We start from the raw sequence: 14,542 nt of genomic DNA on the forward strand, positions 1-14,542 counted from the left end.
ACATTTTATGCCAGGGGACCCCCATACAAGATTTGTGTTGTTCAAATGTCAAATTGTTTTAAAGTTTTGAAAATAGCAGATCTACAATGCGACACGTTGTGAGCTTGTAGATCGGCTATTTTCAAATAACCAATGCAGGTAATTAAGTGCTAAAGTGCCTCTTTTGGGCTTGCTTTCCTAGACCTGGTTGCTTAATTCTCTCGCAAGACCTGGCAACACCGTGTGTGGCTCTTGTTGTTATTGCAGCGTTAGCAGCGTAGCTAACGCTGCTAGCTGCCTATTAGCTTCTCTGTGAAACCAGTGTTGATGATTGATGCCGCGGGGAGGCACAGCGTTACACAGGCAATAAGGTAACTTTAGAGTGAAGAAAACAAGCTGCAAAACAAGTAACAGAACACTCGGCTGATGTGTACAAGTCGCTTAGTCTGCACGGTAGGCAATGTTACCCAGCATAGTCACGGGCTGCAGTGAGCGTTGTGTTGTGTTACTTGGCTGTAAGTTGATCAAATAAAGCTAAGTCAGCTACATGTTTTGCAAAGAGCCACCTTGATAGAGATGCTGCTAGCCAAGGTTAGCTAACGCTAGCTTGCAACGATCTGGGGTCTGCCAACAAAACAGCAACATCTCTCCAGCGTTATATAGTCCATCCAACGCGTTGACATGATGATGGACCACCACAAGACAAGCCAATAACGATGGCTCTGCTCCTCATACCGCACAGGACGTCTTCGTGATATTGCGCGAGTAGTAGTTGTGCAGTTTTTGGAGGGGCTCAAACATGTCTTGTAAATCTGCCAGCAAGGACAAGAAGCCGAGCTTCAGCAAGAAGCTCTTTAGGCGGGGTTCAGTGCGCTCTGTGAGTAGTTTCATGAGCAGAGTGCTGAAGACCTTGTCAACGTTGTCTCACTTCTCATCCGAGGTACAGCCAGAGGATGTGGGAGACGATGGGGGATTCACTACCTATACCAAGACTGGAAGCAAAGATCCGCCTGCTGTGGAGGATGGAGACATCGGGGTCTTCCTACCTGGGGAGAAGATACCTGGGGTGTCCGGGCTCAAGAACCACGGGAACACCTGTTTCATGAATGCAATTCTGCAGTGCCTAAGCAATACTGAGCTCTTCGCCGAGTATTTGGTTCTGGAACAGTACAAGGCTGAGGAGATGGGTGAGGAGAATAGACCAAAGCCAAATGGTTTAGGCCTCCACCTCCAGAGGAAAGGTGCCCCGGCTAGTGGAGAGGTGACAGAACAACTGTCTGGACTTGTACGTGCATTGTGGACTTTTGAATATACCCCTCAGCATAGCAGAGATTTCAAAGTAAGTATTAGTAGTAGTGGAGATAAGTATCACCCAGCTGGTGCACTGCTTTCAAATCTGATAGTTGGGAATTATGTTAATACATGTTATTATGTTATTATACATTTTAGAAGACAAATGTCTTATGATAACAATACTAGCTGGCACATTAATTTTATATCAAGTGGGAATCAACCACTTAACCTTATTGTATAGACCTCCCGGGGTCTATACTAGGTCTGCCAGTATTTCCCTATACTCTAAATCCTTTCTGTGAAAATGGCAGATCTACAAGATCACAGTGAGTCACAACACGACACACTGTGAGCTTGTAGATCAGCTATTTTCACAGAATGTTCGCCCTAGAATAGGAACACCAGGGTTGATGTGGTTAAGGTCTTGCCCTGCAAGTACAGGCCTAATGCCTTGCAAATACAAAAGAGAAATTGTACTGACATTTTGACATCATCACAAGCAGTGTGATTTGAGAGGAGGGATGTTGTTTTGTTGCAGAATGCTGTGTCAAAAAGCTGCTTGCAGTACAGAGGGAATGCTCAGCATGACGCCCAAGAATTTCTGCTATGGCTGCTGGACAGAGTGCATGAGGACCTCAACACGGTTAACCCCAACATCAGACCCTCCATCAAGGTACACTGAGATTTGTCCCACGGCTGGGCATTTAAACTGATATTTAGAACCAATAATCGACGCGTAGGTATTGATCTTTTTAATATATACTGCATATTGTTTTTATTTCTAATATATCAACAAATCGAAAAAAGAAAAAAAAACATTAATCGTAATCGAGGAAAAAGTTTGAAATAACTGTGATATTGATTTGAAGTCGTATCGCCCAGCCCTAATTTGTCCTGTGTACTTGGTCACTCTCTTGCACTTCAGAGGTAGGTCGTAGAAAGATTCAAATTGACTCTGGATACACTGCAGTCCAAGCCACTGGCTGTATTATGTTACCAATGCCTTTCCGAGTCCCTGAAATATAAGGTGGACTGAATGCTACTGTGGGATAGTAAATTAGTGTAAAAGTAGGCTCAATTTAGTGTGGTCCCCACAATAGCTCACATGAATAATGTTTTGCTTGTGAAAAAGAAAATTGAGAATAAGCTTCACACTGCCACATTCCCTTGTTTCAGAGGATTAGCTTATGTTGCCTAATTAGTAATTAATGAAAATGAAATGACTAAAATAATCTTAGTTTATGGCAAATCTTACAATAAATGCAAGGAATCTCAGTACGTTAGTACTTCTGTAATCCACGTATCTTGAGAACCGTTCTACCCGCGGGAGTGCAGTGCCCGGCGTCGAGTCGGTCAGATAGGCGGTTGTCCAAAACTGCCAGAAAATGCTCTGGCCATTTCATTGCTATGCATTTTTTTGGCGATAGCCAATAAGATTTCTGTGAACTTAATGGATAAAGTTGCCCTACAGGCATATTTCTAGATCTCTTGGAAATGAAATCCCATGGATTGCTGATAATGCATCACATATTCCTTGCCAAAAGGATTATAAACTTGTTACACTGCCAAGTAGAGTGAAAAACGTGCCTTCTGCTGTACCTGTATCTAAAACAAAGGGATGACATTTTGGGATTATACCCATGTAATTTGGAAGGAGTAAGATAGGTCTGGTGCAAGAAGTTAAATTGAGCTAATCTATATCTTGAATTAAGTGTACATGTAACACGAGTCCCAAAACTGGAATTGGAAGGGATTGAAAGACATACATAAACTTTGGGAGAATATTCATTTTAATAGCGTTAATTTGGCCTAATAAGGTAAGGGGGTAAGAGAAGTGCTTCCTGTATTTTAAGTGGTTTTTAAGTGGTTTTTAAGTGGTTTTTAAGTCTCATTTGGTGGCGATGATGCAGGATTGGATTGCTCAGTCAATTTGACCCGTGTAAGCTCAGTTAATACTCGTTTCTGAAGCTACGGTTTTGCGAGTGTTCAATGTATGTGTCATATTTTGTTTTGGCTACTTGTTGTGTAGCCTAGTACCACTTCTTCATGTTATGCATCTATTTCTACTAGAGTAGCCAATTATTTATACCCCCTTTTTTCCTTTCCAATGTAGTCGTTATGCCAGATGAACCTGTTATGACTGCTGTTGTATGCTACCGGCTCACCTGACAGTTAGGAGCCCCTACTGGGAGGACATAGCGCCTCCGTCCCACTCCTCCCATTCAACCCCCCCCCCCCCACTGATGGACGCTGCCCCGGCCCATAGGCGTGGAACTAGGCCAGGCCTGTGTCTCTGTCAACTAATGTGGTGGGGATCAAATGTCAGATAATAGGGGGCCGTGTTTATTTCCTTTTGTTGTTTTTGGTCTTTAAATCTGGGGGGTTTATTTGCTGGTTGACAGAGAGCAACCACAACTTTCCATTCCTCACTGGGACAGAAACCAAACGGCTTACGGACTCATTCTCAACGTACAAATGCGTATTGAATGTCTTCATGTTTTTCACTGTAACCTCTGCATCTTACATCAGCATGACTGGCTCATATGAACTCTGCCGACTGCCGTTTAAACACATTCCACTCCAGAGTTTAATATCATAATGTACTCACCAGTGCCAGCGATTTATTGTTGTTTTTTAGTTTTTTTCACGTCGCCACAGACCTCGCTAAATACCTTAAGATCGCGCGTTAAACTGTTTGTAGGCACACAGGGTAGCTGTGTGAGTGGCCCAGAGAAGACCGTTTCAATCGGCGACATTCCATTTTGCAGTAGTCGCGGTTTATGTTAAACAGCGTTCAGCGAGGAGAAAAAAAAGTCTGAGATAATGGCGGATTAGGGGAAGATTTAGAGCGACGGCGGGTGGGAACGAAAATCTCCGGATACGGATATTTCCATATCCTGGTGTGCTACAATGAAATGTGTCACTGCGAGGGAGGCCTACAATAAAATGTGAACCTGCGGGGAAAAAAAAGACCACTTCGCGTAGATCTACGCGACTGGCACGCTGCGCAATTATTTAGGTTCGCGTAGATCTATGCGATTGGCACGCAATGTGTTAATGTAAAATCTTCTTAACCCTTTAGCCACCAGTAGAAGAGGATGACCGAAGCCTGGAGGGACCATCTCCTCCCCTCTCTGCTGGGTCATTTGTGCAAGAACTGTTTCAAGCACAGTACAGGTGAGTTTACCCCTCCACAGAAAAAGTATTCTGGCACTACTATGGCCTTGTTATATCTCTCTTTGCCAACATTGAGTGTCTACTTTGCTATCAACAGGTCTTCACTCACTTGCCCGCACTGCCAGAAGCAGAGCAACACCTTTGATCCTTTCCTGTGCATCTCCTTACCCATCCCGTTACCACACACAAGGTGAGTGATGGCCTTCACTACAGGGTGGGACCTGATGGTGATGCATGCTCTCTAAAGCCCGACTTCTTTTCTGGGTCCATTCGTGATTTTGGAGAATCCTAGACCACCCATTACTGGGGAGAAATAAGTCATTTTATTTAACCACCTAAGCCCTATTCGACATACAAAAAATGCCCGATCTACAAGTTGTGAGCGTGTGGATTTGCTATTTTTTAACATTTATATTTCATTTTAAAGTTTTAAAGTTCTGCACAGAACACACTGACTGCATAATTGTCATCACAAAAGTAAAAAAAAAAAGCCAATATATCAGCCAAACCGATAAATGTGTCTGGCTCTAATGCTCACTTGACAGGTTTTGACATGCCTACAGTATATTCTAGTTGTTATTGACTGGCTGTAGTTTCACGAGTGCGAGATCCATGAAGTAAAGGGACAAACCAGTTAACAGGCTTAAGCAAGTCTGTAATTATTGGTTTTGGACTCTGAATATACAGTATTATATTCATGGTATTGGCCTGGAGTCTGCACCATGAATATCTTTTATAAGGGCTTTTAGAATTGATGGGGTGCATCCTCCTTGGCTCTATCGGATGTGTTGAACGGTTACACTTACATTTGATGGGCATTCTACATACCGTGTATACCGCTAACATATACTTCTATAGTGCACTTTTTGGTAGGTAATATTTTGCATTCTGATTCACTGAAGGAGTACATTTTGACATGGGTTGTGGATAGCGGGATACTTAAAATATGAACAGTGTTTATTTTATACAGCTGTTAGGAATAGCAGCCCTCATTATTGCACTCTTCAAGTGCATGTGGGTGGGCGTCCCCAGGCTGTTGTATGTGAATCACACTATGTATGCATTTACCGGTAATGTCATTTTCCTTTTGCCCATTTCAACAGTATAACTAGGCCCACATTTGTATTACGTGGGGATTGCTTGGTACATTATAAACAGAATATATATAGGGAAAGGAAGTGTAAAGTCATGTGTCTACTCATGGGAGCAGCTTTAGTTCCACCTGCTATGCTTGGTTAACCCTGTAAGACCTGAGGCCTACAAATGTCTTCTAAATCCTGACTGAAAAACGTATGTTGCTATATCAGTGGTGCTCAAAGGATCAATATCAAGGACCCCCAAAATGATATGTATTTGGCCGCGGACCCCCATCTCAAAATATGTTGTTCCAGCAGGGACCCCCAGAAGCAAAGATTTGAGTTAAAAAATAAAAGATTTGCTTTAAAACATTTATATATTCAAAGATTTGCACACATTTTCACGATTTTTCTAAAATAGCAGATCTACATAAGGTCATAGTGCGGCACAAAGTGACACGCTATGAACTTGTATCTGCTATTTTTGAATGGTCAAAGTATAAAATGACACGGATGCTTTCCCGGTTTTAATGGGTTAAAGCAATAATTCTTTGTTTTTCTTTCATTATTTTAAATTTTTTAAGGTCAGATGTAAAATCTACCATGGTTCTGCCTGTTAAAAGATACAGTATATTACATATACGTAGTTACGGAAATGAAGGATTTTTTTTGTTAGGAGCTATTGATTTAGCTATTTTGTCTCATCTGTTTAAGGAAATAGGTAGCTGATATATTGCACTTTTACCTTAGCGCTAGGTATACTCTTGGTTGCTTGTTTTTGCAGAAAATGCACTAAAGACTTCTGGTGATTAGTAGTTTTCGTTCCCTACCTATGTTGAATACACTTATTGTAAGTCGCTTTGGATAAAAGCGTCTGCTAAATGACTGTAATGCTATTGGCGCTGCATTATGATTATTCCTTTTTAAACAACTAGCACTGATCTTCTCAAAAGCAGTTTCATACTAAGCTTACATTTCCTCCCTTCATGAATAAAAGAGTCGCTGCGGGAGTGTTTATTGTGTGGCATGAATTCACATGAATTCAAACTGGTGTTTGTGTCATGAGTACATGCACACAGAACGCAAATATTCCGCAGCAATAAAACATAAAACGAGGCCCATTTTCACAGCAACTAAAAGCATCAACTTCTATTCTAACGAGGCATCACCAAATGAATAGTTTGATGTGAAATATTCGCTGATACATTTTTGGATCGTTCATTTATTTAGTATGTAAGGAGGACGTTTACTCTCTCAATGGTTTGGGGAAACTCGGCCTAGTTTATTCAGGTCAGATGAACAAAACAAGTGCTGTAGCCAGAGTTGCCACAATTGAAGCACTGTATACAAATATTCACATTGTATTGTATCTTTTGTAAAATCCAGTTCTAGTCTATCCAGTTGTAGACCTAGCAGCTCTTGTTCTGAGCATCGAAAAGACGTTGTGACATGAGCGTGGTGCAGGCTAAAGACAAGAATGTCATCTTGACAGCGAAGGTTGAGCTCACTGCCATCATGGCATTTCACAGTGATGACATTTTAAAGCAGTACGCTACTGGCTCAGGACAGATTATTGTTCTTCATGGCGCCCCATGACTAATTAAAGACCGAAAGGATGAGGGCAAATTATGAGTTGCACCACACTTACAGTTCATGTCACTACTCCTCTAGCAATTCTGATAAATGACATAATAATGCATTGAAACTGGCTCTAATTTCTCTCCGTTGCCAGAAACCATATTCTTTCATCGGGTTGCTTTTTTAATTAGGCTATAAGAAAAGAAGACCTTTAACTCCCATTGTATAGGACTGGACATTAAGCTCTATGAACACATAATAATAAGCTGCAGAAGAGAAATGTGACTTGACATTTCATCACTTAAATATCATCATCATAATCTTATTATTAGTATGTAATCATTATTATTATGTGCCTATGTCTCGATTATTTGTTTAACAACAAATAGGCCTGTTACCCCAGTTGGCCATGTGGAGGCACACATAATTAAATAGCATCACTAACGCTTTAGGTTCAGTGCTATTGTTACAGGCAGGATTTGGCACCCTAATAATACATGTGTGACTCATATAATTGTCTGATAGTGCCCCATTAATATGAAGATCCACGTTCAAATTGTATACACATATGCTGATTTGCTTTGTAGGTTGTAATCATGTCAACTGCGAACACACACTCAGAGTTGGCTCACAGTCAGATTCAGTTTCCAAATTACATAAGGATGTAGCCTCCTGCGTTAGGATTGGCCTGCACAGACTGCATTCAAAGGCTGATTAAAAGCAAGGATTAACTCTCTCCCCCAGGCCCCTGTATGTGACGGTCGTCTACCAGGGGAAGTACTCTCATTGCATGCGGATTGGAGTGGCAGTGCCTCTGAACAGCACTGTCTACCGGCTGAGAGATGCTGTGTCACGCGAGACCAAGATCCCCATGGACCAGGTGCCTTTTCCAACCCTCTTATCAGTCACGCTGCAGTAATACTAGGTTACACACACACTGTTAGTTCAGCATTCCCACAGCCAGGAAGGATACGAACCTCTGTGCTATACTCCATATTAATGTCTGTGAACAAATAGTGTTTGGTTATGTATGTGTTTATGTCTGTCTGTCTGTCTGTACTATACAGTATATACTATACACACACTTGGAATCAAAATGCAATGCAGGGAAGCAGGCATAGTAGACAAGTGTGTCAATTTCTTACTCCCTCCCTCTGAAAAGGTAGAGATGTACCTGCAGGAGGTGGAGATAACCCCAGGCCCTACAAAACAAAATATTTCAAGTCTGCAAGCCAGCGATAGCTGTTGAACATAAGATACACCAATATAACGTGTTTAAATTTGGTCTCGACCTGTTTGCTTTCTCCCCCTTTCAGTTTGTTTTGACCGAAATGTACTATGACGGTTTTCATCGTTCCTTTTGTGACGATGACGACGACCTTGACATCATTCAGGAGAGCGATTCGATCTTTGCCTTTGAGACGCCGGAGACCTTTCGACTGGAGGGCATTCGCACTAAAAGAGGTTTCTGCCACATCAATTTTACTGTAAAGCACTCTTCCTTTTGTGTTAGTACAGGTCGAAGTATCAACGCCTGTTTCCTCTTATCACTCAGGGAGCCTCCTCGCGAACTTGAATCAGAACAACTTGAAGTACGCAAATGAACTCGGCAGGACGCCATCGTTCATGCAGGGGGCAACGACTCCTGTTACAGCATCGCCCAACAAGAACGTGGGACCAGAGAAGATGATTCTTTTGGTCTGCAACCGAGCCTGCACTGGACACCAAGGACGGAGGTACTGTTGCATCTCAGAGCAGCCACTGTCCCCCGGTGGACCCCGGTGGTTGACTCAGCATGGATTTGGATGGGATCCAGTGAAAAATAAGCTGTTTTGTGAGGCAACTGTATTCACATTTCAGGGGATACGGTATACTTTATTGTCCCCGTGGCGAAACATTTCTTGGACTGAAATGCTGCAAACGTGTAGCGGCCTCCATAGTCATCAGTCAAACATTGATAGTGCTATATGAGAAGCATATTTTTCCTTTTTCCTTTGTAGACTTCATTACGAACCTATGCTCAGGCCAAAGGATCGAGGCTTACTAGGTTTAGTCGTGACTTTTACTGTGTACTGTTTGTCATTGTCTGGCATGTGACATGTCTGGCCACTGCATTACTGTGGCTGCTGGTCTATGACAAACTGCAACTCTGTCATTAATTGAGTTTCATCAAGTATTATGCAAGCTAAAAATAAGGCTGCACAAATCTCTCTCAATTAGTTAGGGACCCAAGCTCCATGAATTTAATTACATTGTGTCTCTCCATGTATCACGTATAGGGATGGGTGCTATTACCAGTTCTATTTCAGAACAAGCACCAAATATCCTCTACCACTGGGAGAAGTGATTTCCCATTTGTTTTATAAATTTTTGAGTGTCAGAATGATCTCTTAATCACAAAATGAATTCACGCCTCTCTAGGCTCAGGGATTTACACTTTTATCACTTTTTTGTTTTTGTTTCAAGTACTTAAATATTCCCTGCAACCCCTTAAAGGTATCATGACATTCATTTTCACTTTTTTTATTTTCAATGTTTTATTTGGGGTTTTATGACCTCAATTACACCCAAAAAAAACTGAACTTAGAACATTCAGTGGATTTTCTGTGGTCTGGGGTTTTCTGAATAATTAGGCTGAAAAGTAATCTGAGCTTGGCCCTTCGACAGTGAGGTCACAGTCGATTAATCCCGCCCACTCTCCTCCTCGCCCCTCCCCTCCCCTATCCTTTCCTTTGGGGGGGCGGAACAGAGGCGATGATTGACAGGCAAAATCCCTCACCAGCGACACCCGCAGGCAAAGATTTCTTTTTTCATTGCAGTTGAAAAGGCTTTAGAAATGTGAGAGAAAAACACCTGCCATGGATCACTGGAATGGAATTTTCACTTAAAACTTTTTGTACACTTTTGAAGGACCAGGACAAAGACTTTGAATGTGGTGTAAAAGTGAATGTCATTAAACCTTTAAAATGCTCCTGCTTTTCTATAGGCATTGATATCCGTTAACCACTTAAGCCCTATATTATACTAGCAAACATGGCCGATCTACAAGCTTGCCGATCTGCTATTTTAAAAATAAATTACAAATGACTAAATTAGCCTAAAACAGGGACACCAGGCTTAAAGTGGTTAACAGGTCTTACTTACCTAAGAACACAATGTTATTTCAGATTTGGTCTGCCATTTGTGCTGTACATGGAGCGCACCGTGACCTGGGATGCTCTGCAGAAGGAGATCTTGGAGAAGATGCGTCATCTCTTGAGGCCTGGAGTCTACATTCAGGTAATAAGAAGATGAGGCAGTCCTTGCCTTATCCAGGAATACAGATTAAACAATTCATCACAGTGAATGCAAACAAGTCTCACTATTTCAGTTGTATTCTAATTATTTTACCAATACAAAGGGATTCAGGGGCTTCAATCAGCACCCAGTTTCTTAATAACAAAGGTTATTCAAAATGAAATGTCACAGTAAGATTTATGAGTATTGTATTTGCAGATGCGGTGAAGAGGTGGCTGGTTAGGTGCCTTCTCATCTTGCACAAGCAAGACATTTTGGGGTGGGGCTGGGGCAGTATGAAATGCCTCTTTCAGAAAGGTTGATATGGTGACTGTGGTGCAGCTATTCTTACACCTTAAATGTCCCTCCAGCCCTAGGTCTGAACCTTTAGCACTTTACCGATTCCTTAATGACGTAAATACCGATTCCTTAATGGTACAATTCAATAACCGCCCCCTTTACTGCTTATCTCTCTCTTTCTCTCCACTGTATACATATCCCCAAAGCACTTTCTGTGAGCATACAGCCCCAGCACACACAGCAGCACGTTAGATAATGCATAGACGCTATTAATTCCTCACACACATCATTTTAGTGATGCAGGTCCATTGTTGTGATTGCCCGTGTCTGACGGAAACACTGAAGGCTCTACTGTTAACACTGCGTCTGTCTCTAGGTGGGACCTTTTAGTCTCCGTGTGGTCGGTGTTGTTGGAATCACATACCTCCTTCCCCAAGACGATCAACCACTGTGTCACCCGACCGTGGAGAGGTATGTCTTTCCCTTTTTTCTATATATATATATATTTTTTTTTTTTTTACTTTCCTGCATCAACTATGTGCCTTACTGCAGTGGTTCTCAGCCTTTTCAGGCCGTTACCCCCCAAAATAATCATATTTGAACTGGGGACCCCCCACCCTGATAAGCACTTGGAATGTAGGATTTGAGGCGTTAAATGTTCTGTTCCAGAGATAAATATTGTGAAAATAGACGATGTACAAGCTCGGCTGTTTTCGAAATCTTTGTCTATTTCTTATATTATTTGACAATTTGGCCAATGTTTGACCGGTATTTTGTTGATTACTTTTGATGCAGTAATATTCTTTTTCTTTTCTTTTCTTTTTGAGGTTTTAAAAAGGTCTTAAAAGTCCTTAAACTGTTACCAGATAACAGTCACTTAACTGTTATCTGAGGACCCCCCCCCCCCCCCCCTAAAAAAAAATCTTGTGGGAATCCCCCTGAGGGCCCTGACCCGCAAGTTGAGAACCACTGCCTTACTCTATACCCATGTTTATTTTTCCCAGGCCTGTTGCACAGTGGTTACGCAAGTGTGTCACGCACCCCTTTAGCGATCTCTTCACATACTGTGCATGCCCTGACAGATGACTACCTCTCTTGCTCCAGTTTGTTGACATGCCTTGACATGAATTTGACTACCTGACACCTTTTTGATGCTTTTTCACCAAATAGCTCATAACACAGTTGTTGTGGTGTTTTGTCTTTTTAAAGCACTACATGGTATGGGCCCAGCCTATCCCATGGACTCAAACATATAGGCCCCCAAGAGTGCTTAGATCTTCTTCGGCAGGTCTATTAGAGATTACAGTTAATACCCAGAACAAAATTAGTGATGTTGCATTCATCAGTTATGCCCCTAATCTGTGGAACACATTTTCCTCAAGAAATCAGGGAGGCATTAAGCACAGTCAACATCTTTAAGTGTCAACTGAAAACCCACCTTTTTATCTTAGCTTTTAACTAGCATCTTATGAGAAGATGCTATTTAAAAGATGTTGCTACTGCTTTGTTGTGGTTTTAACCTGTCTTTGATTTTTGTATTGTTTTTCATCTGTTTTTACTTTTGCTGTATTGTTCAGCACTTTGAGCTGCATTTTGACGTATCGATAAAGTTCTACATAAATAAAGCTCATTATAATCTAATCAATCCATAATCACATTAATCCTTAAAAAAAGAAAAATTAAGGTTCACATATCATCACATATCACATAATATGTCAACTTGGTCTTTCGGTCTGTTTACAGTGCTGTGCAAGTATTTCAATGTGCATTTCCATGGGAATTATGCTTGCTCTGCTGTTCTGACATAAGTCTTTCTTCACAGAGCATACAAGTCGTGTGGACAAGGGGGGCCACCGCATGTCAAGATCGTTGTAGAGTGGGACAAGGAGACCAAGGATTAGTGAGTCAAACGCAATTGTTGTAGCTCTGCATTCCTGTGGTGACATGCATGATGTGTTTTGTTTGTGTTGAAGTCTAATGCAGAACAGCTTAAAGATTGCGATTGAGGACAATATATCAAACAGCTGCTGTTTGATTGCCCTAAAAACGTCACTTCAAGAATGTGACATTATTTAAGCTCTAGACTTTGATGTAACTATCTAATCATCATGAGACAATTTTTAGTTTGCAATGATCTCTAGTCATGTTATGCTATTAACTTCTTCATAGCACCAAAAAGCTACATTTAAAACAAAAATATGTTTCTATCTAGTGTGGCAGTGTTACATTGACATTTGTGACCCTATCATCATATACTGTGACTACAGATGTTGCTTATTTGGCATAGTGTTAGTTACACCAACATTCATGACCTATCGTATACTGTGACTCCAAAGGTCACTTATTTCAGCATAACCGCATGCTGGTGTTCGAGGTATTTAGTTTTTGCTTTGATCAATGTTGTTAAATGTTGTAGCACGAATGCTGCAATCTTGACTCGACACTGTTAAGGAAAGATTTGACTAAGTGAAACTTGCTGCACCAAATTAGTATTTGTTGGACAAAAGAGCCCTTATATGTAGCTAAAGTTTTTTTCACATTGCAATAGCAGTTTTTTGTTTACTCTAATATACTACCATATGATATCATACCAGTCCTTAATTTAATATTTTTATGATATCATAGTTCCAGACAGTGAAGGAAGGAAGAGATGATGGTAGAGAAGGAAGGCTGGGAGACTTGAGATGCAGGAACTAGAGACAGATGGAGGAAAAGGTGCAGGAAGGGCAGCGCTAATTTAAGATCTGAAGTAATAAGAGGGAAACAAGAAAACATTGATTCAGAAGCAGAACAGGAGTCAAGCGATGGGGAAATTGATATTAGTTCTGAGATGACATTTGTGAGAAAGGGAACAGATTAATACCACTCTTCCATTTGGGCAGCACCCAACCACCAGATGGTTAGATACAATACACTTGTAGACATAAGTCTGGGAGGTGCTACACACCACAGAAACATAAAGTCCAAACGAATAAAGAATTAACATCCATGGTAAAGTGACTGTTGCCAAGGCGACGATGACGATAGGATAATCGTCCCGATTAAGGACACAACGCCAGTGTGACGTCGTCCTACGATCGTATGACATCATATTCTACCCATAAATACCCAGAGCCATTAGACAGAGTGCGTGTCTAAGCAGTTGTAGAATCAGAATAGTAAACAACCAGATAAATAGCCAGGGCCTATCCACCCATATTCAACGTGTGTGATTCAAGAACCACTCAATCTCGGCCCCATCCCACATCAGCCTGCACCTAATTTTAAAGCTACTGCTGTCCACAATGGAGAGTTCAAGGAGATGACCCTGGATGACTTTAAGGGCAAATACCTGGTCCTTTTCTTCTACCCCCGGGATTTCTCATTTCTCACAACGGAGATCATCTCATTCAGCGACAAGGCCAGTGAATTTCATGACATCAATTGTGAGGTGGTGGGTGTGTCTGTGGACGGGATGTGGACCCACCTGGCATGGATTAATACACCACGCAAGGCTGGAGGCTTGGGCCAAATCCACATCCCCCTGCTTGCTGACCTCACAAAGCAGGTTTCTAAAGACTACGGGGTTCTTCTGGAAGGTCCAGGCATTGCACTGAGAGGACTGTTTCTCATTGATCCACAAGGTGTGGTTAGGCACATGAGCGTGAATGACCTGCCAGTAGGTCGCCGTGTGGAGGAAACCCTTCGTCTAGTAAAGGCGTTCCAGTTTGTGGAGACCCATGGGGTAGTGTGCCCAGCTAGCTGGACTCCAGACTCTCCTACGATCAAGGCAACCCCTGAAGGTTCAAAGGAGTATTTTGAAACTGTCACGCGCCAATCGCGTAGATCTACTAGATCTAGATCGTAGAAAAAATCCAATTTGA

General features: G+C 41.7%; 2 protein-coding genes across 2 annotated transcripts in view; both read left to right on the plus strand.

Moving 5' to 3' along the window:
- Positions 1–274: 274 nt before the first annotated feature.
- usp31 (ubiquitin specific peptidase 31) overlaps positions 275–14,542 on the plus strand; it is a 34,903-nt gene continuing 20,635 nt past the window's right edge. Inside the window, exons 1-10 of the mRNA XM_080446005.1 lie at positions 275–1,318; positions 1,811–1,945; positions 4,355–4,449; positions 4,547–4,639; positions 7,848–7,983; positions 8,420–8,567; positions 8,659–8,839; positions 10,271–10,382; positions 11,056–11,150; positions 12,502–12,579. Coding sequence (XP_080302131.1) covers positions 779–1,318; positions 1,811–1,945; positions 4,355–4,449; positions 4,547–4,639; positions 7,848–7,983; positions 8,420–8,567; positions 8,659–8,839; positions 10,271–10,382; positions 11,056–11,150; positions 12,502–12,579 — 1,613 coding nt within the window. The 5' untranslated portion in view covers positions 275–778. The remainder of the gene's footprint in view (positions 1,319–1,810; positions 1,946–4,354; positions 4,450–4,546; positions 4,640–7,847; positions 7,984–8,419; positions 8,568–8,658; positions 8,840–10,270; positions 10,383–11,055; positions 11,151–12,501; positions 12,580–14,542) is intronic.
- On the plus strand, positions 13,039–14,526 carry LOC308098599 (thioredoxin-dependent peroxide reductase, mitochondrial-like; the record flags this gene model as incomplete). The annotated part of the gene is made up of 2 exons (XM_080447009.1): positions 13,039–13,053; positions 13,930–14,526. 2 exons carry the CDS (start codon positions 13,039–13,041, stop codon positions 14,524–14,526), a joined length of 612 nt encoding a protein of 203 aa, XP_080303135.1.

The sequence above is a fragment of the Gymnoscopelus braueri genome, assembly GCF_963280865.1.
Source record: "Gymnoscopelus braueri genome assembly, chromosome: 13".
NCBI classification, from domain to species: domain Eukaryota; kingdom Metazoa; phylum Chordata; class Actinopteri; order Myctophiformes; family Myctophidae; genus Gymnoscopelus; species Gymnoscopelus braueri.